The sequence below is a fragment of the Aquarana catesbeiana genome, linkage group LG04 (assembly GCF_042186555.1).
Source record: "Aquarana catesbeiana isolate 2022-GZ linkage group LG04, ASM4218655v1, whole genome shotgun sequence".
In the NCBI taxonomy this organism is placed as follows: domain Eukaryota; kingdom Metazoa; phylum Chordata; class Amphibia; order Anura; family Ranidae; genus Aquarana; species Aquarana catesbeiana.
Genome location: NC_133327.1, coordinates 602,895,065 through 602,921,679, shown reverse-complemented (window position 1 = coordinate 602,921,679; position 26,615 = coordinate 602,895,065). Strand labels below are relative to the sequence as shown.

The 26,615-nt window shown below is 42.7% G+C and overlaps 1 protein-coding gene across 2 annotated transcripts in view; it reads left to right on the top strand.

Moving 5' to 3' along the window:
- The window catches only part of PPP3R1 (protein phosphatase 3 regulatory subunit B, alpha), a 120,760-nt gene that overhangs the window by 7,678 nt on the left and 86,467 nt on the right, over positions 1-26,615 (top strand). Inside the window, exon 1 of one of the 2 annotated variants that reach the window (XM_073628223.1) lies at positions 10,630-10,828. The exons of the other annotated variant lie outside the window; for it this stretch is intronic. Within the exon in view, the coding sequence (XP_073484324.1) occupies positions 10,826-10,828 (3 nt within the window). The 5' untranslated portion in view covers positions 10,630-10,825. Of the gene's footprint in view, positions 1-10,629; positions 10,829-26,615 lie in introns of those variants that run through there. 2 annotated transcript variants of the gene reach the window in all.

The following is a 26,615-nucleotide window of genomic DNA, read 5'->3' as shown; positions in this document are numbered from 1 at the left end:
ACCAAAATCACTTTAGCAGTGCAAGTGCAGAAATCCTTATCGGTGAGCTCATGGTTTGCAATCGTGAATTGGAGAAAATTAAAGAAAATATCCATGATGTACAAAACAGAGTTATCAACATCATCGATATATTAGTGAAAATCTAAAAAAAAAAAAAGTTTTATTTTTGGCAACATGTGCTATCTCTCATCACGGGATATCAATGTACGCGTTTTGTGGGTACAACCCCTTCCTCCAAACTAAAGTAGGTGAGAGGAAGGGGTTGCACCAACGAAACACGTCCATTGATCCCCCATGGTGGGAGCTAACACATGTTGACACACTGGGGGTTATTTTAAAAAGGCAAATCCACTTTGCACTACCAGTGCAATGCAAGTGCACTTGTAGTGCAATGTGGATTGGCCTTTCTGAAATAAGCCCCAGTGTGTCAACATGTGCTAGCTCCCATCATGGGGGATCAATGGACGTGTTTCAAGGGTGCAACCCCTTCCTCTTACCTACTTTAGTTTGGAGGAAGGGGTTGCACCCACAAAATGCGTACATTGATATCCCGTGATGGGAGATAGCACATGTTGACACACTGTGTGTTTTGGGGCTTGAGGAAATAAACTGTTTGTACCTACACACATTTTCGGCAGGGGATCATAAGGGACCTTGAACAGTTATGTCTCTACATGTATATGGCTTCAAATTTGGGCTTTTAGAGGGGTAAGATCACCCCATCTGAGGAAGGAAACATCAACACAGTTTTGTGATACTAATGTCTCATATGGCCACTTTAGCAAAGTCGAACTTTGTAAGTTCCTGAGTTGGGGATGTGTATGTTATAATTTTAAACATGCCTGTTTAGCCCAAAGAAAGGCAAAATAATGTCAAACATACATGTTATACACCAAGATGTTGGTTTGTTCAAAAACCTTTTATAATGCACATGTGAATGTGCTTGGAGTAAAATGTTTTATACTAAAAAATGTGTGGCCTCCTATTTCAATGCTCAATACCAGTGTATTTGTTAAGTTGGTGTAGTTACAGTGACAATGTGCTATAAAATGTGCCAAACTCAGGCAATTTTAGGGACTCTAAGCAATTAATTCAAGGAGTTGAAAAGGCTGAATATTTTTTATCATTAATGCATTACATACATTAACAACAATAACATTGTGTGTGTGTGTGTTGCAGAACCACAGCACAACATAATAGCTAGCTGAAGAAGAGATTGTCACATCATGAAGCAAATAAGTTACGTTAGCACTGTTGAAGTAAATGGTCAAATTTAAAAGGCCATTTGTAAACCTAGGAGACAGATAAGAAACACAAACAGTAATTCAAATGAAATATGAGTTTAGTATAAAAACAAATTTGTATTACATCAGCCAAATTTTGCTGTAAAGCCACTGCCCATCTACCCACAAAGTACTCCAGATACTTTTGGTGGACTTCTCTAGCAGTTTGGGAGGGCAACCCAGCACGGTCACTTTCCAGATCCATCAGCACTGTTGATTCAGCTGGGCCGGACACAGCAATGTCCACCTCACTCGAAACTGAGGCAAGATAGCTGCCTGTATTCCTCCTTAAATAATTGTGCAGAATACAGCAGCACAAGACCACGATTAAGTTTGTATTCTGCCAGGTTTATTGCAGTAAGAAAAAGCCTGAACCGACTCGACATGATTCCAAACGCATTCACGACAACTCTTCAGGCACGAGACAGCCGATAGTTGAAAATCTTCTGCTCTGGGGTCAGGTTCCTCATGGGAAATGGCCTCATGAGATGTTCCCCCAAAGCAAAGGCCTCATCTGAAACAAACACGAAGTTGAGGCCCTCCACATTCTCCTCAGGAGGTGGCCAACACAAGGTGCCATTTTGTAGCCGACGGTAGAATTCTTTCTGGGCTATCTGGGCAAGAAAAAAAAATTAGTACTTTTGCACATAACATTGCAAGCAGATTAGACACAAACATTCTTTGCCAACATACTGTAAGTATAACATTTATTGCAATTAGTATTTAAAGACAATAGTATAAGGTCAACTTATCAGATTCCTCACTCCCTCTGGTGGCCCATTCTAAATATGTTATGGTGGGGGGGTGGGGTGGGTAGAAGTTTTGGACAGGTAACCCTCTCCACTTCTATGAGAGCTGAATGCATAAATAATGTGTGTTACTTTGGCCAGCCCCTCCTTACTTACACCATTGGCAGCCCACTGGACAGGTAAGAAGTGTCATAATCCAAAAATATGGACACACTGTCCAAATTGAAGCACATTTTTACATTCATAAACTACCTATCAAGATAATAGGAGACAAAAAGTTGCAACAGTACCATTTGAAAGTATTCAGGCAGGCCCTTGCACTACATGCTTTGGTGAATTCATCAAGAAATATGACCACAAAAGAGGTATAGTGGCAGCAGATAGAGTATTAGTATCGGTTGACTTAGCATTTGGGGGGGGGGTTCCAAATGAGTTTGGGCCCCAAAAAATAGCCTCTTGCGCTATGCCTGAATTTGAGGACAACAATAACATTTGTACACATTTTAGGGAGTGTTTAGGGTAAGCACAAAAATGGAGCTGAAAAAATACATTGTTACGTTACTAGGCTAGGTGTGTATGGGCCCAGGTTAGTGAAGGCAAATTTGCATGAAGGAGAAAAAAGGAGCATTAAAAGCTTACAGCATACATGAGGACAAAGAGGACATTCACAGCATATTACAATAATGGTAATTATGGAATGAAGAAATTAATACAATACATTAGCAAACATTAAATACATAGAATGTGATGTTAAAGGCTAAAACTTACCTGAGTATAGTCCTTCTGCAGGACTTTTATGATGGCAGAACAGGTCTCTGGAATAATGATTCCCAGAGCCTGGGGGGAGATCCCAGTGGTAAACTTGAGGTCCTGGAGACTTCTCCCCGTCGCCAAGTACTGCAGGTTGACGATGAGCCTTTGTTCGGGAGTGATGGCTTGCTGCATGCATGTGTCCTGCTTACTAATATAGGGGGTAAGCAAAGCCAATAGACGATGAAAGCAGGGGTCCGTCATCCGGAGATAATTCCTGAAATCATCAGGATTATTCTCTTGGAGCTCCCGCAGCAAAGGCATATGACAGAATTGGTCAAGATTAAGAAACAATTCTTGGTCCAAGAACTCCTCCTCACCCTGTTCCTGGACTGGACTTGGGTCAAAGCAATAACTCCAAGCCCAACAATAGCACGATCTCTCCGATGAGAACGCCACATGGCTAGTAGACAAACAGCCATTCAGAAATGAACTGACAAGAACACACTGAAAATCAGAAAGGACCTGACAAGCACAACCTGAAAATCAGAAACGAACTGACAAGCACAAGCTGAAAATCAGAAGCAAACTAAAAAGAATGCACTGAAAAACAGAAACGACCTGACAAGCACGCACTGAAAAACAGAAACGAACCGACAAGCACAACTTGAAAGACAGAAACGAACTGACAAGCACGAGGCTGAAAAACGTGAATCGACACTCACCAAACTTCTACTAACACGAGTGTAGCGCTGGTAGATTTGCAATCTACTGCATGTTAGGTAAATTTAGTAAATTGTGTGTTAGGAAGGTTAAAAGTTCGCCTCTGTTCCAGCTTGGCTGACGTTGCGGGTGTTTCCGTGCTGAACGATGGGTGTCGCTGTTACCACTGGTCAGGGTTGGAAAGGCAACGTGTTGAAGCGTGTGGATGCTCCTCTGTCCCGGAGGCACGCTCGGTGGAGGTGGTCCTCCGAGTTGCATTCTGGGCGAGGGTATTTATGGGACAGATGCCATATTTTGGGGTTCGTTTTACAGCCACCTGCTGGCCCTCCTGGCCGACGGGTATGCGTTAAGGAGCTACCTCGTGGTCCTCCGTCCGGGAGGCCCACGATACCACGGCGCAGGGGTGGGTCCAGAGGCTTGTCTGGAGCCTGCCACCGCGGCCCAGGAATGGTCCTGAGCTGTCGGTCCTGTGTGACAAAGCTGGACAACCAAGGAGATCCCAGGGGAGGACCCGTCTTGGAGAGATCACGCCGCATGCTGGTCTATAGAGGGGCCTGGTGACTCGGTTGGAGGACGTATCCAAAAGTAACTATACAGCATAGAGTTGCCGGCTCGGCTTAAAGGTTCAAGCACTGTGACTGACTTTCACTACCGCAAATCTATACATCCTGTGGCAGAGGATTGTACGGATTTTATCCCCAAACAAGTCTGTGGCAGAGACTTTGATTCGTGCTGCCTACCAGGACATTTTGTCAAGAGAACCCTTTCACAGAATATTTGAGTTTCTTCTGCGAGTTTCCTTTCTACCTCCTTCCTGCTACTTCCTAAGTCGTTTGTTTAATAAAGCCTTGAAAACGTACTCCAGTGTTGGTGCGTGTGTCATCCAGAAGTAAACTCACCTGAACCCTAGACCCGGTGTCGGTGAAACAGAGGGAAGCAGAGTGAAGGTAACAGACCCGCTTAAACCAGCAGCTCCACCGTGAGTTAGTGCTACACGAGATTAGCAGAAGCAGCCCAAAGGGTGGCGCATGACTAGTGAACTTCCTTTTTTATCGGCTCAGAGTACGTCTAGTAAGTCACTACGTTTGTAATTGTTGGCCAACATTGGTGTGGCCGTGTGCATGCTAGACAAGTTTGAGCCAACGCCCTTCGGACACAATTCCATGGTTTGTTGACGGTAAATCCAATCGTGTATACGAGGCATCAAGGCTGTGGTTATCCCTGTTGCTTGTGCACCTTTTTCTACCACACTTTTTCCTTCCACTGAACTTTCCATTAATATGCTTGGATACAGCGCTCTGTGAACAGCCAGCTTCTTTAGCAATGATATTTTTGTTACTTACTCTCCTTGTGGAGGGTGTCAATGACTGTCTTCTGGACAACTGTCAAGTCAGCAGTCTTATCCATGATTGTGTAACCTACTGAACCAGACTGAGAGACCAAAAGGCTCAGGAACCCTTTACAGGTGTTTTGCGTTAATTATCTGATTAGAGTGTGACACCATGAGTCTACAATATTAAACTTTTTCACAATATTCTAATTTTCAGGAAATACTGAATCTTGGGTTTTCACTAGTTGTAAGCCATAATCATCAAAAATAAAGGAAAGAAATGCTTGAAATATATCACTTTATGGGGTTGATTTACTAAAGGCAAAACCACTTTGCACTACAAGGAAGCTCTGCTGATTTTATCATCCAATCATGTACAAGCAAAAATGCTGTTTTTTTTTTTCCTTGCATGTCCCCCTCGGATCTACAGCGACTGCACTTCCTTGTAGTGCAAAGTGGATTTGCCTTTAGTAAATAAACCCCTATGTGTAATGAATCTATATCATATATGAGTTTCACTTTTTGAATTTAATTACTAAAATAAATTCACTTTTTGATATTCAAATTTTTTTGAGATGTATCTGTATATCACACAAAAATGAGGGACAAATGAGGAGTAAAGAGGGACAGAGAGACATTGTTCCAAATCAGGGACAGTCCCTCGAAATCAGGGACAGTTGGGAGCTATGTTGCATTGTTCCCTCTATTCCAAGCTAATCACTGTAGAGGAGAATGATCTGCAATCAACTGGAACTTTCTGACGAAAAGGTAATACCTTAAAGCAGAGTTCCACACAAGAATGGAACTTCCGCTTTAAGTACTGGTGGGGGGGAGCGGGTACCCAGTTTTGACAGGCACCCAGCTCCCACTTCCTCTCCTGGTGCTGCAGCGCCGAGGGGAAGTTCACCTCTCCCCCCTCTCTCCCTGGAATCTTCTGGGACACGCCCAGGGCTGATCCTGGGTGGGTGCACGGGGTGCACCGCAACCCTGCGCCGCAGAGGGGGGTGGAAGTGCTCCCCTCCCTCCTCCTCTTCTTGTGTGCAGTGGCGTTGCTATGAGGGAGCGGGGGGGTGCGTCCTGCACCGAGGCACCAGTAGAGCTCTTTACCCGGCAGTGAATACAAGCAGCCACGCTGTGACAAGGGAGCGCTGAGCCATAGGATGTCAGCGTATCTCCCCCGCTCGCCCCCCCCTTTCTCCTGTCAGCAGTGAAGGAGAGAGCGGCCACCCAGCTTGGTGCCCAGTTTGCTTCCCTCCCCATTGGCCACAGCGGAGGGCCAATCAGAAGAAGCCAGGGGAGCATCATGGGATATGTAGTCCCGGAAGATTGTCAACCCCATTGTTGTCAACAGGCAGCAGACAGGAAATGAAGGAAAATCTCTGCAATGGGACACAGATGGCAACAAAAAAAAATCTGTCAGGGATTATAATGCTCTCTTACTCTAAAATGAAAAAAAAAGGTTTTGCCTGTAGTTCTACTTTAACTCATCCACCTGTGGCTTAGGATAAGCATCAAATGTAGATATTCAATTAGGGCTGCAACTAACGATTATTTTCATAATCGATTCGTTGGCCGATTGTTGTTTAGATTAATTGATTCATCGGTTAATAACCTTAAAAAGCGTGGTGCATAATTTAGTTCATATGCAAAGTTTTAAAACAAAAGGCAATTTATTCTTAAATATCTCTAATATAACTATATGGTTAGGAAGAAAAATCTCTAATCCACTGAGAATAACAGACAGAAGAGATATACTATTAGAAGAGATATACTGTATATACTATTAAAAGGTTGAAGCTGGTAAATATCATCAGACTCAGAGATCAAATTTTTTATTTAAAGAAAAAAAAAATAGACTGTTTTGCAGATTTTCAAACAGAACTGTAATATATTATATGCTGGCCACACAAAAACAATGTCTTCCTTCAAAAAAAAATGTAATTTTAAGAACGTTCGTTCGATTTTCTAATCGTTAGTGGGGTCAAATCGACGTTTGCTGTATGAATATTGATCCGTGTGGCCAGCATAAGGCTCGGCGCACACCTATGCAGTTTGCTTTTGATCTATTTCTGCTGTGAGTTTTGATTTTTGCAAACGTGATTTTGCTGAGATTTGTGTGTTTGTATTTTCTTTATGCTTTTTTTTTTTTTTTTTTTGGCCAATTTGTTGTTGGGCAGATAAAAAAAAAAAAAAACACAAAATGCTGCAAAAATGCACTACATGCTTTTCTACAGTTTCTCCGTTAAAGTATAGTGAACCAAAAAAGCACCGTTTTGCGTTGAAAAAAGTCCCTGACCCTTTCCAAATACGCAGCAGCTGAAAAAAAAGCATAGATGTGAATGTGTCCCTTAGGAAACCATGTTAAATGAACTGTCGTGTATTTCTGCAAAAAACACATAGGTGTGAACCAGGCCTAAGACGTATAGTAAAATAATGGGGTTAACAAAACTAAAATAAACCCTTTATAGTACAAGAGCAGCAAATCGCTATTGTAAGGGGTTAATTTTTTTTTTTACTGTGGAACAGTGAAAGTAATATTTACAGTAGCGATTTGCTCTTTTTGTACTATAAAGGGCTAATTTTAGTTTTTTTTTAACCCCATTATGTTACTGGCCGATCAATTGATTATGAAAACAGTAATTTAATCATCGATTAGTTGTCGATTAATCGATTAGTTGTTTCAGCCCTATATTCAATTTAGTTTCCTAGAGTCATTGCACAACCTCAGGCTGTCATCCAACTTATGAATGAGAACTTAAAGTGGAGTTCCACCCAAAAGTTGAACTTCCACTCATTTGTCTCCTCACCTCCTCCGGTGCCACAATTGGCACCTTTCATGGGGAGGGGGGACAGGATACCTGTCTTTGACAGGTATCCTGTTCCCCCTTCCAGGAGTCCGGACCATGGCACGTACATCACCGCGGGGCTCCCTCCTCCTCTCCCTGTCTCTGGACCAGTAGGAGAGAGGAGCGGGGCCTTGTGCATGCGCAGTAGGGTTCCTGGCGTGAAGCCATAAGGCTACACTGCCGGGTACCCTTAACCGCAAAGGCGACAGCAGCACCCGACAGCTGACGGAAACCAGCAGTATGTGTAGCTGCTGGCATTTAATTTTTTTTTTTTTTTTGGCGGAACACCGCTTTAACCTCTTACTATCCCATATAACCTCAAGGGCTACCATTTTCTGTGCCTCTGTTGAAAATGCTTTTCTCTGAGCTTCAAGTACCCGATAGCATCTTTTGACATGAGGTTCAGTCACAATGTCATGCTAAATTATGTTCATTTGGACTGATAATTCTAAAAACAACTCTTGATTTTTCTACAATAACTCTGTCACTTCCTGAATCAGACAGAGTCTCTATAGACAAGGTCTCTGTCATCTCTGTGCATACGCAGCTCAGTGTAAAATTTCAGCATCTGCTGAGATGAATGAACTCCAGCGCATAAGACCGGCTGAAGCTGTCAGTGACCGGTAAAGGAGATTTAAGGTATTGCAGTGAATATAGTTGCGCTTTAGACCCCGCTGACACTGGTGCACTTTTGTAGCACTAAAACTCATTTTTCAAGCACATGAAAAATTGTCCTCTTTACATCCTATGTAACTGCTCAGATCACTGAGCTGTGGGTGCTCTGCATTTTTAAAAATCAGTGGTTTAAAAACCACAGCAAAAGGGCACTTCCTATTGAAATCAATAGAAACGTATCAAAAACGCACCGTGGTGTGTTTTTGGTGCATTTTTTGAGTCACAAGTCAATATTCGTGTGATCAGGGATGAAAACACATGCAAAATTAATCTAAAACCCATATGCCTTTTAACACAATGCATTAAAATGCATCAACAATGTGAACAAGCCCTGAGAGTTTCTGATTTTAGCAAACCAGTTATAAACTGGTGTGTCTCTTTGGCTTGCTGCTTTTAGATTGTAAGCTCTAACGAGCAGGGTCCTCTGATTCCTCCTGTATTGAATTGTATTGTAACTGTACTGTTTGCCCTAAGGTTGTACAGCGCTGCGCAAACCATTTGCGCTGTATAAATCCTGTATATTAATAATAATAATATTATTATATAATAGTGATGAGCTAGGATGTGTTTGGACAAGGATCCGAACCCACATGTGCTAACCTGCCAGGAAGCTGTCACCTATGTGAGTCAATCATCTGCACCTGAATGCTACAGTGCAGATGATTGGCCCACACAGGTGAAAGCTTCCTGGCAGGTTAGCACATGTGGGTTCGGATCCTTGTCCAAACATATCCAAATTCATCACTGTTCCCAGACTATGGGCATGACTGCTGCTATCATATCCTGCATCTGAGCAATGTGTTCAATGACACTTGTAGGGCATGACCTCCTGCTCCCATGTGTCCTGGGCTATATTAAAGAATTCCTGGGGACGTCCATTGTACAAAAGTAGAAACCACGCGGGGCAGTTCCCTTACTCAAAACTTTAAGGGCCGATTTGCAATGAAGAGCCACTCACAACTCTGCCCCTAGCTACATCACTAACATAGTCTCAAAATACTCTAGTCCTCCCAAGACCTCATGCTCTCTAGCTCCCTTGTCTCCTCCTCCAATACTCGCCTCCAGGACTTCTCCTAAACCCCTCCCATCCTCTGGAAATCCCTACCCCAATCTGTCTGACTGGCTCTAACTCTGTATATTTTTAGACGATCCCTGAAAACCCTTCTTTTTAGAGACGTCTATCCTGCCTCCACCTAACAACTGTACTTTTATTTTCACCATCAGCTCATACCCCACAGTTTTTGCCTTTTATATCTCTTGACCCTCCCTCTAAGGCCAGGGTTAACACATGCTGCGGCTCACAGCAGAGTGTCCAGTGCATCCCTGTTACCGAATCAGGTCTGAATTTCTGCCTGAAGTGACACCTGATTCGCAAACCAAACACGCACAGGGCCCTTTCAAAGTACAGATCAGGGCCCCCCCGGAGGTGTGTGAACCCGGCCTTAGATTATAAGCTCTAAGGAGCAGGGCCCTCTGATTCCTCCTGTATTAAATTGTATTGTAACTGTACTGTCTGCCCTTATGCTGTAAAGCGCTGAGTAAACTGTTGGCATTATATAAATCCTATATAATAATAGATGTGTGAGTTCCAACACGCATGTTCCTGTGCAATTCCTGTGTGATTCCCATGCATTGCAATTTTGCAGCCCATTCACACAGGAACACGGAAAAAGTGGTGCATGCACTACTTTTAAAATGCGCCATACCAAATTGCATGGTATCGCAGCACTGTGTTTGCGATCTGCATTTGCACCCGCATGCAGATCGCAAAAGCAGTGCGCACAAAATGCACCTTTCCTGCACCATGTTCTGGTGTGAACCGACCCTAAAGCTCAATGCCAGAAATTAGACGTACGCACAGCTAAGTGTACATTGTAAAGGAAATACTGGACAGGCAGGTTGCTTTGTTTTATTACAGAAGTGACATAGCTTGTGTCATATCTGCAATAAACAACCCGCTCACAATTTTTTAGATTTTAACCCTAGTTCCCTTTTTTGGCAAACAATAACCTGAAACACATGTCCTGCAGACCACTGCTACAATATTAAGCCTAACAAGACTACATGCATAAACCCATTTGCAAACTGCTATTGTAATACCTACGGTGTATAGCTGATATCTATGCTACAAATCCAAAAAAAAAAACTTTCAGGATTGCCCTCAACAATCATGGCGCCTACGCACCTGCCAGCTCTCTCTTTCTTACGCCGGTACCGTGATGACGATAGCGCGCTCCCATGGGTGAGGCGACGTTTCGCTAAACGACAGGAGACCCCGCCCAGCTCCGTGTGACGACACCGAGGCTCCGCCCATTCCCTCCCCGTCGTTCGCTGCTCGCTGTCCCCATAGTACGAGGCTGCAGCGGGTCAGTGTTGGAGCGTCTTCCTTCCAGCCGGAGTCTGTAGTCAGCGGACCAGCCAAGACAGCTCACCCGTCATTCTTAGCAGAGCCACCGACCGCCGGACACCATGGTGAGCATGTCAGGCACCACCGCCGCCGTGTCAGGGCCGCATTGCAGAGGCGGCTGAGGGGGTGCTGGGGCTGTGCGTGCACCTGGCAGGCTGGGCCCCGGGGAAGCCGCGGAAACCCTGCCCGTCTATACCCGTCACCTGAGGGACTACAACTCCCAGCATGTCACGAGAGCCAGCACCACAGCAGCTCGGTGTTTGTAGGCCTGGGGGAGGGGAGTGGGGTTGTTACCTATGGTAACCAATCCTCCTCACCCCCCCCCCCCCAATGTCTGTGTACAGTGCCAGGATATAGGCTGATCCTATGGGTGCCTCCTCCAATATGGGATCCATTATTCTATCTCCATGTGCTATGATGGGAGAGGATAGCAGGATACTGATATCTGCAGGAGAATCACTGTATATAGGGGGCAGCTACCCGCTATATATACTGTACATCCATATTTATACATGGGGGGGCCCCGGTATATATACTGTACATCCATATTTATACATGGGGGGGCCCGCTATATATACTGTACATCCATATTTATACATGGGGGGCCCTGGTATATATACTGTACATCCATATTTATACATGGGGGGTCCCTGGTATATATACTGTACATCCATATTTATACATGGGGGGGCCCTGGTATATATACTGTACATCCATATTTATACATGGGGGGGCCCTGGTATATATACTGTACATCCATATTTATACATGGGGGGGCCCCGGTATATATACTGTACATCCATATTTATACATGGGGGGGCCCCGGTATATATACTGTACATCCATATTTATACATGGGGGGGCCCTGGTATATATACTGTACATCCATATTTATACATGGGGGGGCCCGGTATATATACTGTACATCCATATTTATACATGGGGGGCCCCGGTATATATACTGTACATCCATATTTATACATGGGGGGGCCCTGGTATATATACTGTACATCCATATTTATACATGGGGGGTCCCTGGTATATATACTGTACATCCATATTTATACATGGGGGGGCCCGGTATATATACTGTACATCCATATTTATACATGGGGGGCCCCGGTATATATAGTGTACATCCATATTTATACATGGGGGGCCCTGGTATATATACTGTACATCCATATTTATACATGGGGGTCCCCGGTATATATAGTGTACATCCATATTTATACATGGGGGGGCCCTGGTATATATACTGTACATCCATATTTATACATGGGGGGGCCCGGTATATATACTGTACATCCATATTTATACATGGGGGGGCCCCGGTATATATAGTGTACATCCATATTTATACATGGGGGGCCCTGGTATATATACTGTACATCCATATTTATACATGGGGGGCCCCTGTATATATACTGTACATCCATATTTATACATGGGGGCCCCGGTATATATACTGTACATCCATATTTATACATGGGGGGGCCCCGGTATATATACTGTACATCCATATTTATACATGGGGGGCCCCGGTATATATACTGTACATCCATATTTATATATGGGGGCCCCGGTATATATACTGTACATCCATATTTATACATGGGGGGGCCTCCGGTATATATACTGTACATCCATATTTATACATGGGGGGTCCCCGGTATATATAGTGTACATCCATATTTATACATGGGGGTCCCCGGTATATATACTGTACATCCATATTTATACATGGGGGGGCCTCCGGTATATATACTGTACATCCATATTTATACATGGGGGGGCCTCCGGTATATATACTGTACATCCATATTTATACATGGGGGGGCCCCCGGTATATATACTGTACATCCATATTTATACATGGGGGGGCCTCCGGTATATATACTGTACATCCATATTTATACACGGGGGGCGGTATATACTGCACATCCATATTTATAAATGAGGGGGCCCCGGTATATATACTGTACATCCATATTTATATGGAAGGGGGAGGGTTTGGAAAAAAAAACATACATTCCTATTTACATATGTGGTGGGGCAATATATACCATTATTATACAGGATTTGTATATCAACAGTTTACGTAGTGCTACCATAATCCTTATTTATATATGAGGGGGGACCAATATATGCCATACTTTTCTATTTATATATGAAGAGGGACAGGTATATACACCATACATTCCCATTTATACACAAGGGGGACAGGTATTTACCATACATCCCTGTTTATATATAAGGCAGGGGCCCAATATGCCATAATCCTTATTTATATAGAAGAGGGCCCTATATATACACCATAAATCCCTATATATATATATATATATATATATATATATATATATATGGGCAGTATGTGTGTATATGTAGACAGATGTGAGGAGAGGCAGCTGGTATATACCATGCATTTATTTCTATATGAGGGGGTCTCAGTGTACACTATAGATCTGTATTTATATACTATGAGGCTGATGGCAGACATGGAGCCTTTTCCCTATGTAGGATGTTATGTACTGTGGGCCGCAGCCTCCTATTAATACTGATGTAAGGAATGAAATAGGTCTGTTACCTGTATGAAGCAGTCTGTGGTTTCTGAGTCTATTGGGGGGATTTGTATTGGCATAGTCTGGTGTTATAGTATGGATCTGTATTTATATACTGTGAGATCGATATGACAAGCCTGTTCTTCTTTTTTTGGCATTTTTTTATTTTTTTTTATATGAATGTTCTAATTTACTGTAGGGAGTAGCTCCCTAATAATAATACTGATTAGCAGAACGTGTTACCTGTAGGAGCCAATCTGCAAGTTGTAGCTACTCAGCCCATTGGGAGGTGATTCTGATTGCAGCTGCCTGGTGTATAGTATGGATATGTATATACTATGTGTCTGATAAGACAAGTGCAGTCTTTTCTTAGGCCTGATTTACACATATGCATTTTTAGTGCTTTTTACATATTTACACTACAGTCCATTTAACATGGTTTCCTATGGAACACATTCTGTTGTGCAAAAAAGCACTAAAACATGCACAGGTGTGTATCAGGCCTTATACAGGATTTCCTCATCTTGAATGCAATAAGCACGTTATTTGCTGTAGACAGGAGCTCCCTATTATATTACTGATGTAAAGGAATAAATCTGGGTCTTGCCTGTCTGTAAATCGTAGCATCTCAGTCCATTGTGATTTGCTGGTGTATACTATGGATCTTTATTTCTATACTGTGACACTAATGACAGACAGACAAAGCCCTTTTTTTTTCTTAATGATATAAGAATGTTATGAGTTGCTATGTCTCCTTTCTTGTTCTTTTCTATGAAAAATTGAATCTTATTACACCCAGGGACGCCATGCCTCCAATCACTCTCTCAGAAGCTGATCTGTGACCCCCAGTTGCCTGTTATTGGGTAGTTTTTGTAGATTGGCCTTCAGGAATTATGTGCAGGTGACAGCTTTGTTTTCCTTTGCTGTGTTTTCTACAGATCAGCCTGGTGTGTACATTGGTGCAGTGTATGTGGAGAAGTTGGCTCAGCCCATGTCTCCCACTCACAGGCGGGGCGCTGGGTCATGTGGATGATGCTTTGCAGTAATCTACACCCTGTCCATGTTGATGTTATTTGCTTTAGTATGCTTCATAGAAGCCCTCCACTCCTTGATTGACATGGACTCTGGATGCACTCTCTGCTCAGGGTTATTGACATTTGGCTGGAGGGGGTATTTCCCCTCTTTTCTGTCTCCGTCTGTGTGAGCCAATATGCTGTCAAAGGATTTAAGCACTGAAATGTTAAAGGATTATGTAAAAATGAGCCTTATTGGCCGTTTCTGTAGCCTATATATGGGTCAGTCCTTTTGATGCAACCAGAGTGATGCAACTGAATGTTTAATATGAATATTTGATGCTCTGGGGTCTGAAATAGTCCTTTCCATGTTTAAGCATTAAACCTCCAAAGCAAATTAAATGAGAAAATTCTTTCTCTAGATGATTTTATGACAGAATCTCGCCTATGAGCCCCCCTGATCCCCGTCTGATATTTAGAGATTGAACAAAAGGGATACCTCACTTGACATTTGGCAGGGAGCGGGTTTCTCCTCTCACCAAGCTTGCAGTGTGGTCTGTGTATTGCGAAAGGGTTAATCAGTAAAATGGCGCAGGATTTGTGCACAGAGGATACAGGAGAACACAGTAATGAGGCTTATTTGCTGATTAGTCCTGGTGTCCCTCCCATTCACCCGGGGGCTTTAATTATCGCCACGCTTGAGTGACAGCCCCCCCCCCCCCCCTCCTTTTCTTCTTCGTGAATGCGCATAGAAACAGAACTGCAGTCTGCATGCTCAGGGATATCCTCTCTGATCTGTCACCTATTGATTGGGCTTTAATACCCTGTCACTTGGTGCAGACCCCTTCCACCCCTCCACCTCCTCCACCCCTCCACCTCCTCCTGTCTATATAATGCTAGGAAATTGGGCTGTAGTCTGTATAACTCTAAATGCATGTGGGTGGGGAGGATATTGTAGCTGCATATGTCTGGGATTGCAAGAGCAGTGTTTCAACATGTTCATTATCTCAGACTCCTCATTGTGAATTGAATGTTTAAAAACGGAAATAGCTGATGAAGCACATACAGAATTCAGATATGTAGTGGTGATTGTCACTGTACATGTTATAAATTGTAGAAACTAATACTAGAGTGTACAAGCAGTCCATATGCTGATATAGGCAAATTAACTGAATGCTGAAAAATCTAATGAGATCTTGTAGTCAGTGATCCCATTACTGAGACATTTGATGCATTATTGGTATGTAAAGGTCCAATACATGGTCAGCTCATGAAGCGGGCATGTTTGTGCACTGTTAACACTGACACAGCAATTGCATAATGTAGTTGACTATATAATTTCTATTGCTATTACAAAGTAGTAGTTTTGAGGCTTGAAGAATCAAATGGATCTCCCAGTTTTTATATAGCTTTGTTGCTTCTGACAGTACTAATTATTTACACAATTGGTGTGATGCAGATATCTTGATTTGGTCTTTATTTTATTTTATTTTTGTAATGTGAAGTTTTTTTTCTTTGCATTTCCAGTTTTGCAATGTTATCATGATTATCTACCATGGTTGGCCATGGTAGATAAGAATGTTTCTTAATCAGGTTTCAGATTTCCGCCTGCAAATTTTGCATTGATAATGTTTTTCAGTTTGACATCCTTTCTTTTTGTTAGGTTGTGAGTTTTTGAAATTGATTCCGTTTGACTGTTAAAGCGAAGCTCCAGACTCCTTCAGAGAAAAATAAGTAAGCAGCGACAAATACTGTAAATGCTGACTTTTAATATTAGTACAATTACCTGTCCACGAATCCAGCAGTGTCTTCGACCCAGCTGCTTTTTCAATTGGCTGTCGGGTGCTGCCGCCGCTATCTCCAATAAGGGAGACCGGCAGCGAAGCCTTGCAGCTTCACAGCCGTTCCCTACTGCGAATGTGTGAAGCAACAAGCGGAGCTTCGCTTTAAAGTGGTTGTAAGCCCTCTGTTTACACTGCATCCAACTTTGAAATCGTGTGACTTCACTTAAAGTCGCGCAATTTTAAAGCCGCAGGTCAATGCAACTTGGCTGATATCTGTGCAACTTTGTGCACAGATGTCTACAAGTTGCATCTGAAATCGCAACAAAAAATAGTGCAGGAACTTTATATTTCAAATTTGGTGCGGCACTGCAAAGTCTGAGTCGCATCGATTAAAAAAATTCCATTGCTGACAATAGGGTGCTGCTTGTCATGCAATTTGGAGCCTTGTGGCCTCGCAGCTGGTTTCCTACTGTGCATGCATGAATCCTGCTGCGCTTTCTCAATGGGCGGGGGAAGGAGGAGGGGGCCGAGCTTCCAGCTCATTTCGTAGCGACAAAGTGAGCTGAAAGTAGGAGCGGGTACCCGTCAAAACCAGGTACCCCCCCCAAAGGTGCCAAATATGGCAGGGGAGAGGCATACAAGAGGAGATTCTTTTTTGGGTGGAGCTCCGCTTTAACATTTGCGTAAACCTAATTACTAGAATTTCTAAAGTCATTTTGAATATCTTTAACTCCACAGCTTCGGTTTACCCACTAGATGCCAGGCGCTGTACTGGCATCATCCTCATGACTTTGGTTTGGTTTGTTTTTGTTTTTTTGTTTTTTTTTAGAGCAGGCGAAGCTCTTTCTTGTAAAAGCGATCCTGAAGGCTAAATAGCCACTGGATTGCTTTTACAAGTGGCTCCCACTGCTATCCTGGGCTCTCTCATCCCACTGGGGAATTACAGCCGGAGGTTCCACTGGCTGATCATAGAGCTGATTGGGGGCTGGAACGGCCCCAACCAGATCTGTGGTCTAAGAAACTAGAAGTCACGGATATTTTGTCACTTCCATTTTTGTCCATTGTAAGCAAACCATAAGTGGTTTGTAAAAAGCATCGGATCATACTGATCTTGGTATGATCCAAAGCTTTTAAGGGCAGAGGAGACAGCAAATGTCTCAGTTAAGAGGACCCATCACTGCCTATTGCTATCATAAGCGATTGTTTACATTCCTTATAACAATAAAAGTGATAAATGTAAAGATACAGTGTAAAAAAAATGTTTAATGCTAACCTGCACTTCATCAAAAGCACAGCGGGAAGGGTTCTGCATTTTGGCGATCGTTGACAGATCTACGTCAGTGAAGATCTGGTAGGAATGCCTTAAAGGTGTGTCTGTTGTCGGGTTTCTTTGATGCAGAAATAGAGGGGCTTCACTGTTGTATCGCTTAGGCCATCTTTGTACTGTTTAGTGAGGGTTGTGTGTACTTTTTCCATCTGTGTGTGATATTGAGGGGACCAGGGCTTGGATTAAAGTGTTACAAAACCCAGGACCCTGCATTCACTATATCCGATCTCCCAGTACACAGAACATGGAAATGCAATAGTTTTATCAAATATAAACTGCTAAATACCTTTTCTCATCAGCAGTATATAGCAGTCTTGTGACTTCTATCAATGTCTAGCTTGTAGGATGAGTTTTCATTCTCCTCTGACTGTCCTATGAGACTGCAGGAACTCTGACCCTCTGTCTGGACAGTGCTGATTGGCCCTGTGCTGATCACACGCACCCTCCCAAGAAAAAAAATCCCTCACAATACACACCAAACTCAGCATGTGCAGAGTGCCTCCAAGGCTCTGTACTGGCAGGAGATGGATTGGGGAATGTGGAAGAAGGGGAGGATCAGAGAACACAAGATCAATCAGCCTTTTTGCACAATGCAGAGGATTAACCTCTTAGGTTTTTTCTGTTGTGGGTTTAGTAACACTTTAAAGCAGTAGTAAACCACACCTTTTTAAAAAAAAAAAAAACCCTCCAAGACAATGGTATAATGTGCTAGTGTGCATTGCAATATATACCTAGGTACAAAGCCCTCTAGTCACCGCTAACGGGGATTCCATCTTCACCCGGTCTTCCTTCTGGGCTTGAGTGCTCTGGCCATCTGAGATTCAATGGCTTCTCTCCCACGCGGAGCTCTGGAGGGACGACACATGTATGCTGTCCCTTCAGAGAGCATGCTCTGGTGACATCTCCGGCTGCATGCAGTGTGAATGTTTCCTAAACAGTGCAAGTTTAGTAGATATTCACTGTACCTATAGGCTTACCTGTAGGTACAAGCAGGGTGGATATAAATCAATGATTTATTGATTTTTATCAAATGTATTTTAATAAAATGCTTTTGGAGTAAAAATCTATGTAAAGATAGTTTTCTATTTAAGATACGGTAATAATTTTAGTTATTCAGCATGAAGTGGAGCTTAGTTGTGTAGCATGAGGCTGTATATTCTGCAATATTTACATTTTTGGTAAACTCATTCAATGAATCCAAGCTCTGCAAGCTGAGATAACATGCACTTCATTGATGCATTCACACAATTTCACAGTAACCATGAGATAAAATTCAGGAATATTCCTTTTATCCCAGTGTTTTGCAGTACTATCTACACTACAAACTATGATTGAATAGGTTCTGATATCGCTGTTTTTCTAACCTGACAGCTTATTATTCTAAATAGGAAAGATTCTAACTACCAGCAAGAATAAGTCCTTACATTTAAAGAGCCCCTGTCATTTCAGATCCATCATGGCAGTGCCTGTTAGCAGGCATCCACTCACCTGCTACCGCAATATCCTTCACCCCGTGTCACTGCCGAATCACCAACCGCTTTAAGACCAACCGCTGTCGTTTGACGGCAGCACAATGGCTCTCCTTTGCGAATCACCGTAGCTGTACGACGGCTAGCGTAGGCTTAGTTGCGCTCGCTCACGCTACGGAAACAAGGCATTTCCTCGTTCTTACAGGTGACATGACAGGGATCTATTGTTTCCAGTGGTTGGGAACAGTGATCTCTGTCATGTCCCAGTAAGCCCATCCCCCCCCCACAGTTAGAAACACTCATAGGGAACACGGGTAACCCCTTGATCGCCCCCTAGTATTAACCCCTTCCCTGCCAGTGACATTTACGCAATAATCGGTGCCTATTTTTAGCTCTGATCACTGTATAAATGTCAATGGTGTAAAAGTGACCGATCTGTCCACTGCAATGTCGCAGTCCCGATAAAAATCGCAGATCACCGCCATTACTAGTCAAAATAAATAAATAAAAATGCCATAAATTTATATCCTATTTTGTAGACGCTATAATTTTTGTGCAAACCAATCAATATACACCTTCTTTTTTTTTTTTTTTTTACCAAAAATATTTAGAAGAGTATACACCGGCCTAAACTGATGAAGAAATTTGTTTTTTAAAAAATAAATGTGGGATATTTAGATCTGTACGATTATTCGTAAAAAAAATTGTGATCTCGATTCAACCCACTTTATGATCTCTATGGAGAATTTTCCGATTTCTTTCATGTAACAAGTGTAGAGTTCTCTGCTCACTCAGCTGTGAAAAGAAAATAACCAGCTGGTCTGCCAAGTTTTATCACAACATTGCAGATGACGAAACAAAGTAAGGCCCCTTTCACACGGGGCTGTCCGTTTTTACTACTCCGCTTGCGTTGATCCCCGCTGAGCTGGCGGATAACAAGTCCATCCCCGGACCTGTCAGAGAGTCCGTCCTCCCCTATGTGGGGGATCGGATGATCACGGATCGCCTGGAAAATAGGACATCCATCCGTCTGGGTTTTGCAAAGCGGATGTAAGCGGACATGTCACCGCTGACATCCGACGCTCCATAGAGCTGTATGGAGCGCCTGTTCAGATCCGCCTAACTTTTTTCTATGAAGGAAGTCTAACCACTTGAAGACTGAACCTTTTTCCTTTTTTCTGACAATTGTTTCTTACAAAGTTAAAATCAGTATTTTTTGCTAGAAAATTACTTGGAGCCCCCAAATTAAAAAAAAAAAAAAAAAAAAAAAATTATAAATATAATGATAGCAGAGACCCTAGAGAATAAAATGGTGATTGTGGCAATATTTTATGTCGCCCTGTATTTGCGCAGCGGTCTTTAAAACACAATTTTTTGGGAAAAAATATACTTCAATGAATTAAAAAAACATAAAAAAAAAAACAAACAAACCGTAAAGTTAGCCCAATTTTTTTGTATAATGTGAAAGATGTTACGCCGTGAGAATAGTGATCTTTATTCTGATCAAAAAAATCGTGATTCTCATTTTAGCCAGAATCATGCAGCTCTAGGAGTATTTACTATAGCAAAAAGTAAAAAATATATATATATATTTTTTTTTTTTTTTTTCAAAATTGTCACTTTTTTTTTTTTTTTTTTTTTTTTTTTATTAAAAAAAAATAAAAACCGCAGAGGTGATCAAATACCACCAAAAGAAAGCTCTATTTGTGGGGAAAAAAGGACATCAATTTTGTTTGGGTACAACGTTGCACGACCGCGCAATTGTCAGTTAGAGCGACGCAGTGCCGATTACAAAAAATGCTCCATTATTAACCACTTCACATCCAGGCCAATTCTGACACTTCGCTGCTACATGTAAAAAATCATCGTTTCTTTTAGAGCTGCACGATTCTGGCTAAAATGAGAATCACGATTTTTTTGCTTAGAGGATAGATCACGATTCTCGCGGCGTAACATCATCTTTCACATTAAAACAAAAAAAATTGCGCTAACTTTACTGTTTCTTTTTTTTATTTATTGAAGTGTATTTTTTCCCAAAAAATTGCATTTGAAAGACTGCTGGGCAAATACAGTGCGACATAAAATATTGCAGCAATTGCCATTTTATTCCATATTATAAAATATTATAATAAATATATATATATATATATATATATATATATATATATATATATATATATATATATATATATATATATATATATATATATATATATATATATATATATATAATTTTATCTCTAATGTTTGGGGGTTCCAAGTAATTTTTTTTAGCAAAAAATATTGATTTTAACTTAAGTAAGAAGTGTCAGAAAAAGATTTAGACTTTAAGTGGTTAAACTTCCTGCATTTACACGTTGTTTAAAGCTTGGCAGATTGCCCAGGTTATTTGTTTACACAGAGATGTTCTATCCCTTTGATCTAAGAAGGACGTTAGATACAATGTTTCAAGTTCTAAACTTGGCAGAATGCCTGGATGTTTTCTTTTGACAGCTGAGTGAGCAGATAATCTCTCCACTTGTTTATATGAAAGAATCGTCAAACTCAGCAGGAGAGATCGTCAGGGGAGGTGAATCGAGATCACGATTTTTTAACGATTAATTGTGCAGCTCTAGTTTCTTGCTATATGCTATATAAAATTACATAGAACCCCCAAACATTATATATGTTTTTTTTAGCAGAGACCCTAGAGAATACAATGGCGGTCATTGCAACTTTTTATCTTGCACGGTATTTGCGCATCAATTTTTCAAACGCGTTTAAAAAAAAAACAAAAAAAAAAACAGTTTCATGCTTTAAAAACAAAAAACAAAACAGCAAAGTTAGCCAAATTTTTTTGCATAATGTGAAAGATGAAGTTACGCTGAGTAAATAGATACCTAACATGTCACGCTTCAAAATTGCACACGCTCGTGGAATGGCGCCAAACTTTGGTACTTAAAAATCCCCATAGGCGATGGTTTAAAATTTTTTACTGGTTGCATGTTTTGAGTTACAGAGGAGGTCTAGGGCTAAAATTATTGCTCTTGCTCTAACGTTCGTGGCGATACCTCACATGTGTGGTTTGAACAAAGTTTTCATATGTGGGCGGGACTTACGTATGTGTTCGCTTCTGCGTGCGAGCTCACGGGGACAGGGGCGCTTTAAAAAAATTTTTTTTTTTATTGTTAATTTTACTTAAAATTTTTTATTTTGACACTTTAAAAAAAAAAAAAAAAAAAAAAAATCCCTTGTAATAGGAATATGACATGATCGGTCCTCTTTATAGTGAGATATGGGGTCAATAAGAAGCCTAAAATAAAAAAAATAAAAAAAAAAAACGATAACCGCTTCCCAGCCGAGGCGGCACGGTTTTTTTGAATGCAGAGGCCGGGCGTGACGTCATAACATCGCGCCCGGCCTCCGAACGATCATATAGACTCCGGCGGCCATCTGGTCCGCCAGAAATCTCTATGATCTACATCCGGCGGATCCGCTCTCCAACTCACCGATCGCTGAGGTGAGTCGGTAGAAGCAGTGGAGGGCAGCGGGGGGGGGACGACATCCCCTTTCACCGCCCGTAAGAACGATCAAGCGGCGGAACAACCGCTATGATTGTTCTTATGCTGTACGGAATCGCTGGCTGAAAATGCAGATATCTGAATGATGTCTGTAGCCTCAGGCATCATTCAGATATTACCCCGGAAAGTCGAGGCCGTCATATGAAGGCCTAAGGATATCAAGTGGTTAAGGGGGGGTAAAACCTTCCAGGGCTGAAGTGGTTAAAGTAAATGGGACTGTCGGTGAGTCAACAGCAGGTCGGGACCTGCTGCTGGAGAGAGATGACAATTGCTCTTTAAAAATTCTGATTTAAATTGATTTGATTTTAAATCAAGCCTTTTTACTAGTGATTTAAATCTTGATTTAAACCAAATCCACCCTGGGTACAAGTAAAAAAAAATACTACCTGCTGCTTTGGTTTTTGGCTAGGAAAACTGGTTTGTCATATTTAACCACTTCACATCCCGCCCAGTATCAAATGACGTCCGCAGGAGGGTTTCCCATGCTGGGCGGGTGTCGTATGACATCCTGGGCTTCCTGGCCGTCTGGGGGGTGCACGCGCCCCCGCTGCGTCACTCGGGAGCCGATGCACGTGCCCGCCGGCCGCGATGTCTGCTGGGCACCCGCGATTGCCCGATAACAGAGCAGGACCATGGATCTGTGTGTTTAAACATGTGGTCCCAAAACGGTGTCAAGTGTCTGATATGTCCGCCGCAATGTCACAGTCACAATAAAAATAGCAGATCGCCGCCATTACTAGTAAAAAAAAAAAAAAAGAAATAATAAAAATGCCATACAACTGTCCCCTATTTTGTAAACACTATAACTCTTGTGCAAATCAATCAATATATGCTTATTGCGATTTTTTTTTTTTTTTTTTTTTTTTGTTTGTTTTTTTTTTTTTTTGTTTTATTACCAAAAATAGAAGAATACATATCGGCCTAAACTGAGGAAAAAATTACCGGTAATTTAAAAGAAAAAAAAATGGGATATTTATTATAGCAAAAAGTAAAAAATATTTTTTGTTTTTTTTAACTTGTTGCTCTTCTTTTGTTTATAGCGCAAAAAATAAAAAACGCAGAGGTGATCAAATACCACCAAAAGAAAGCTATATTTGTGGGAAAAAAATGATAAAAATTTCATTTGGGTACAGTATTACATGACCACGCAATTGTCATTCAAAGTGCGACAGCGCTGAAAATTGGCCTGGGCAGGAAGGGGGTGAAAATGCCCTGTATTGAAGTGGTTAAGGATTGTAATCTCCTGTTCGTGGCTGGACATTGTCCATCTGCAGTCCTCATGCTGATTTCCTGTATTTCGTCTTCAGTGAATGGGATAGTCTGAGGGATAGTGGTCTGCTGGTGCCATCTTGGCCTCAGCCAAGACCCCTTTGATCAACCTGTTCGGTTTGCTCTGGGAGTTGAGAAGCATCCTCCAAGGCCATAGAGGCGATCAAAGTGGATCTACTCTTTGATCGCCCCTTGAACTAGCCTAAAAGGCTTCCCAGCGGCTTATGAGCCACTCGGAACGCTTTCATGAGAAACCCAGCCGCCGGCTACAGCCATAATCCTGGTAAACCACTTCAGAGCCACAGCGTACAGGTACTCCTTTCTGAATAAGGGTGACACCACACAAGTGTCCCACACAATCTTGCCAGCGCTTCCTATGTAATCTGGGCAGTTCTCCGGTGCTACGTGACTATCTCTTCCCTCGTAAACCATAAGACTGTATGTATAGCCTGTTGCCCTGTCACAGAGCTTATACATCTTGACCCCATATCTGGCACGCTTGCTGGGAAGATACTGTTTGAAAGACAAGCGGCCAGAAAATTTAATCAGGGACTCATCAACGCAGACAACTTGATCGGGAGTGAACAAGGCTGCAAAACGTTGGTTGAAGTGGTTTACGAGGGACCGAATTTTGTAGAGCCGATTGTATCCAGGGTCTCCACGAGGACGACAGAGTTCATTGTTGTGCATGAACCGCAAGATCTGCTCCTATCGTGCCCTGGCCACAGAGGCAGAGAACACGGCATATGGTAAATTGGGTCAGTGGACCAATATGACTGCAACTTACTCATTTTAACTGTGCCAATGTCGAGGGATAGGTCCAGAAAGGTCTTAAATTCGGAAACCGTAATTTGGTTTCCAATCTCTGGCGAGGGAGGACTGGGGATTAGCGGCGAAGAATTGAGCATAAAAATTACTTTGGTCCACAATAAATCTATAGAGATCTTCCATGAAAAACAGCGAATAAAAATCTAGTGACGTAAAATCAACTGTTTCCACCTGAATTCCGGGTTGGCCAGTGAATGAAGTACAGGTGCTGCAGAAGTGGTGGGCTCACAATCAGGATTGGCGAATTCTGCAGGAAGGACACTATGGGCCCGACGGGCCTGTCTTTGTCTTCTTGGTGGCAGCGGGACACTACTTGTGCTTGCCACCTCGCCAGCTTGAACTTCACTTATGGGACTCGCCACGTCACCAAGTGTTACTGCAGTGCTGGATGTACGACCGGGGTGTACTAGGCCGCTGGTGCTTGCCAGTTCACCAGGATGAGCGGCACTAGTACTTCTCTGCTCCATACGAGAGCCCTGCAGTTCTTGCACCTCAACAAGAGCAGAAGAATGGGGTGTGGTACGCCTGACCTTAGCAGGGACCACAACTCCGTCGTGAGAGCTATCTGTCATGGAGCCGCTGTCGTCTACAGGATCTTGCATGCTCAGAAACGTGTAGGCCACTTCGCTAGTGTACCTTCGATTTGCCATTTTAGGTTCTAAATTTACTGGTACAGTAGTAAGATTCACAGGAAAAAAAGCTCCTAGGCTGTCAGCAACTGTATTAAACGCTGCCAAAAAAATTGTTAGCGATCACAGGGATCAGGCCTGACTCTGCTAACGCTGCAATTATTATGTGTTTAGTGTTTTGTAAGTGACAGTGATCAATTGATACTGCACTTGGGTGGGCTGGGCTGGGCAGAGGGGCAAAATGCAGGTGCTAGCAGGTATCTGGGCTGATCCCGCTAACACTGCGTTTTTGGGAACCCTAAACTGCTGGCGACTCTAGTATAGATCTGATCAGATAGTGATCCTTTAAGATACTATACCACTAAGGGAGGTGTATGCTGCGTGTGTGTTAGCACTACTGCCACTAATCTGACGCTGCCTGGGGCGACGTAGACCCTGACTGACCCTAAAACCTAACTGATATCACCCGCCGGGCGATCAGGGGTTAAACCTTTATTGGGTAATAAACGGCGGGTGCCCTGACGCTATAAAAAACAAACTAACCAGCGTCACCCGTAGCACTTATACGGTGATCACTGGTGACGGGGTGAAAGGGTTAACTAGGGGGCAAGGGGGTTAAAACCTTTATTAGGTAGTATATGGGGATACCTGATGCTATAAAAAGCTGACGGTGAACCTAAATAACTAACTGGCTACCTAGCATCACCCGTGACACTAATACGGCGATCAGAAAAAAGATTGCTTAGTGACACTGGTGACGGGGGTGAAAAGGTTAACTGGGGGGGCGATCAAGGGGTTAAACCTTTTATTAGGGGGTTACCCTAGACCTAAAGGGGCCTACCGCTAACTGACCTAACACTTTTTACAGTCACAAATGACACCAAATGCAGTGATGAGTAAAAAAAATGAACACTGCAATCGGTGACACTGTGACAGGAGGTGTTTGGGGGTGATTTGTGTGCCTATGTGTACTGGTGTTAGTGGTCTGTTGGTGCAACTCACTTTTTACGTCCTTTCTCCATGGCTCCCGAACAAAAAAGGAAGCGCGAGGAGAGATGACATCACTTCCTCTGAACTGTGTTTACATTTCACAGGCAGAAGAAGAAGAGCCCATTCGTCAGGAGCGAGGGGGTGGCCATGAATTGGTGGCCTCCCCCTCAGCACGGATCGCTCCTGGAACAAAGCCTACCGCTGCAGGCACAGGGGGGGGCCTGATCGGGCCCCCCGCCCGCTGGGAGACAGGGACGTACAGGTACGCCCATATGCCTGCCCGTGCCATTCTGTCGACGTATATCATCGTGTGGCGGTCGGCAACTGGTTAAGCCAAAAAATGCCCCAGCCAAAAACTGCTGATAATAGCCTATGTGTGCATGGACACATAGGATAACATGATGGGGAGTTTATTGTCTGTA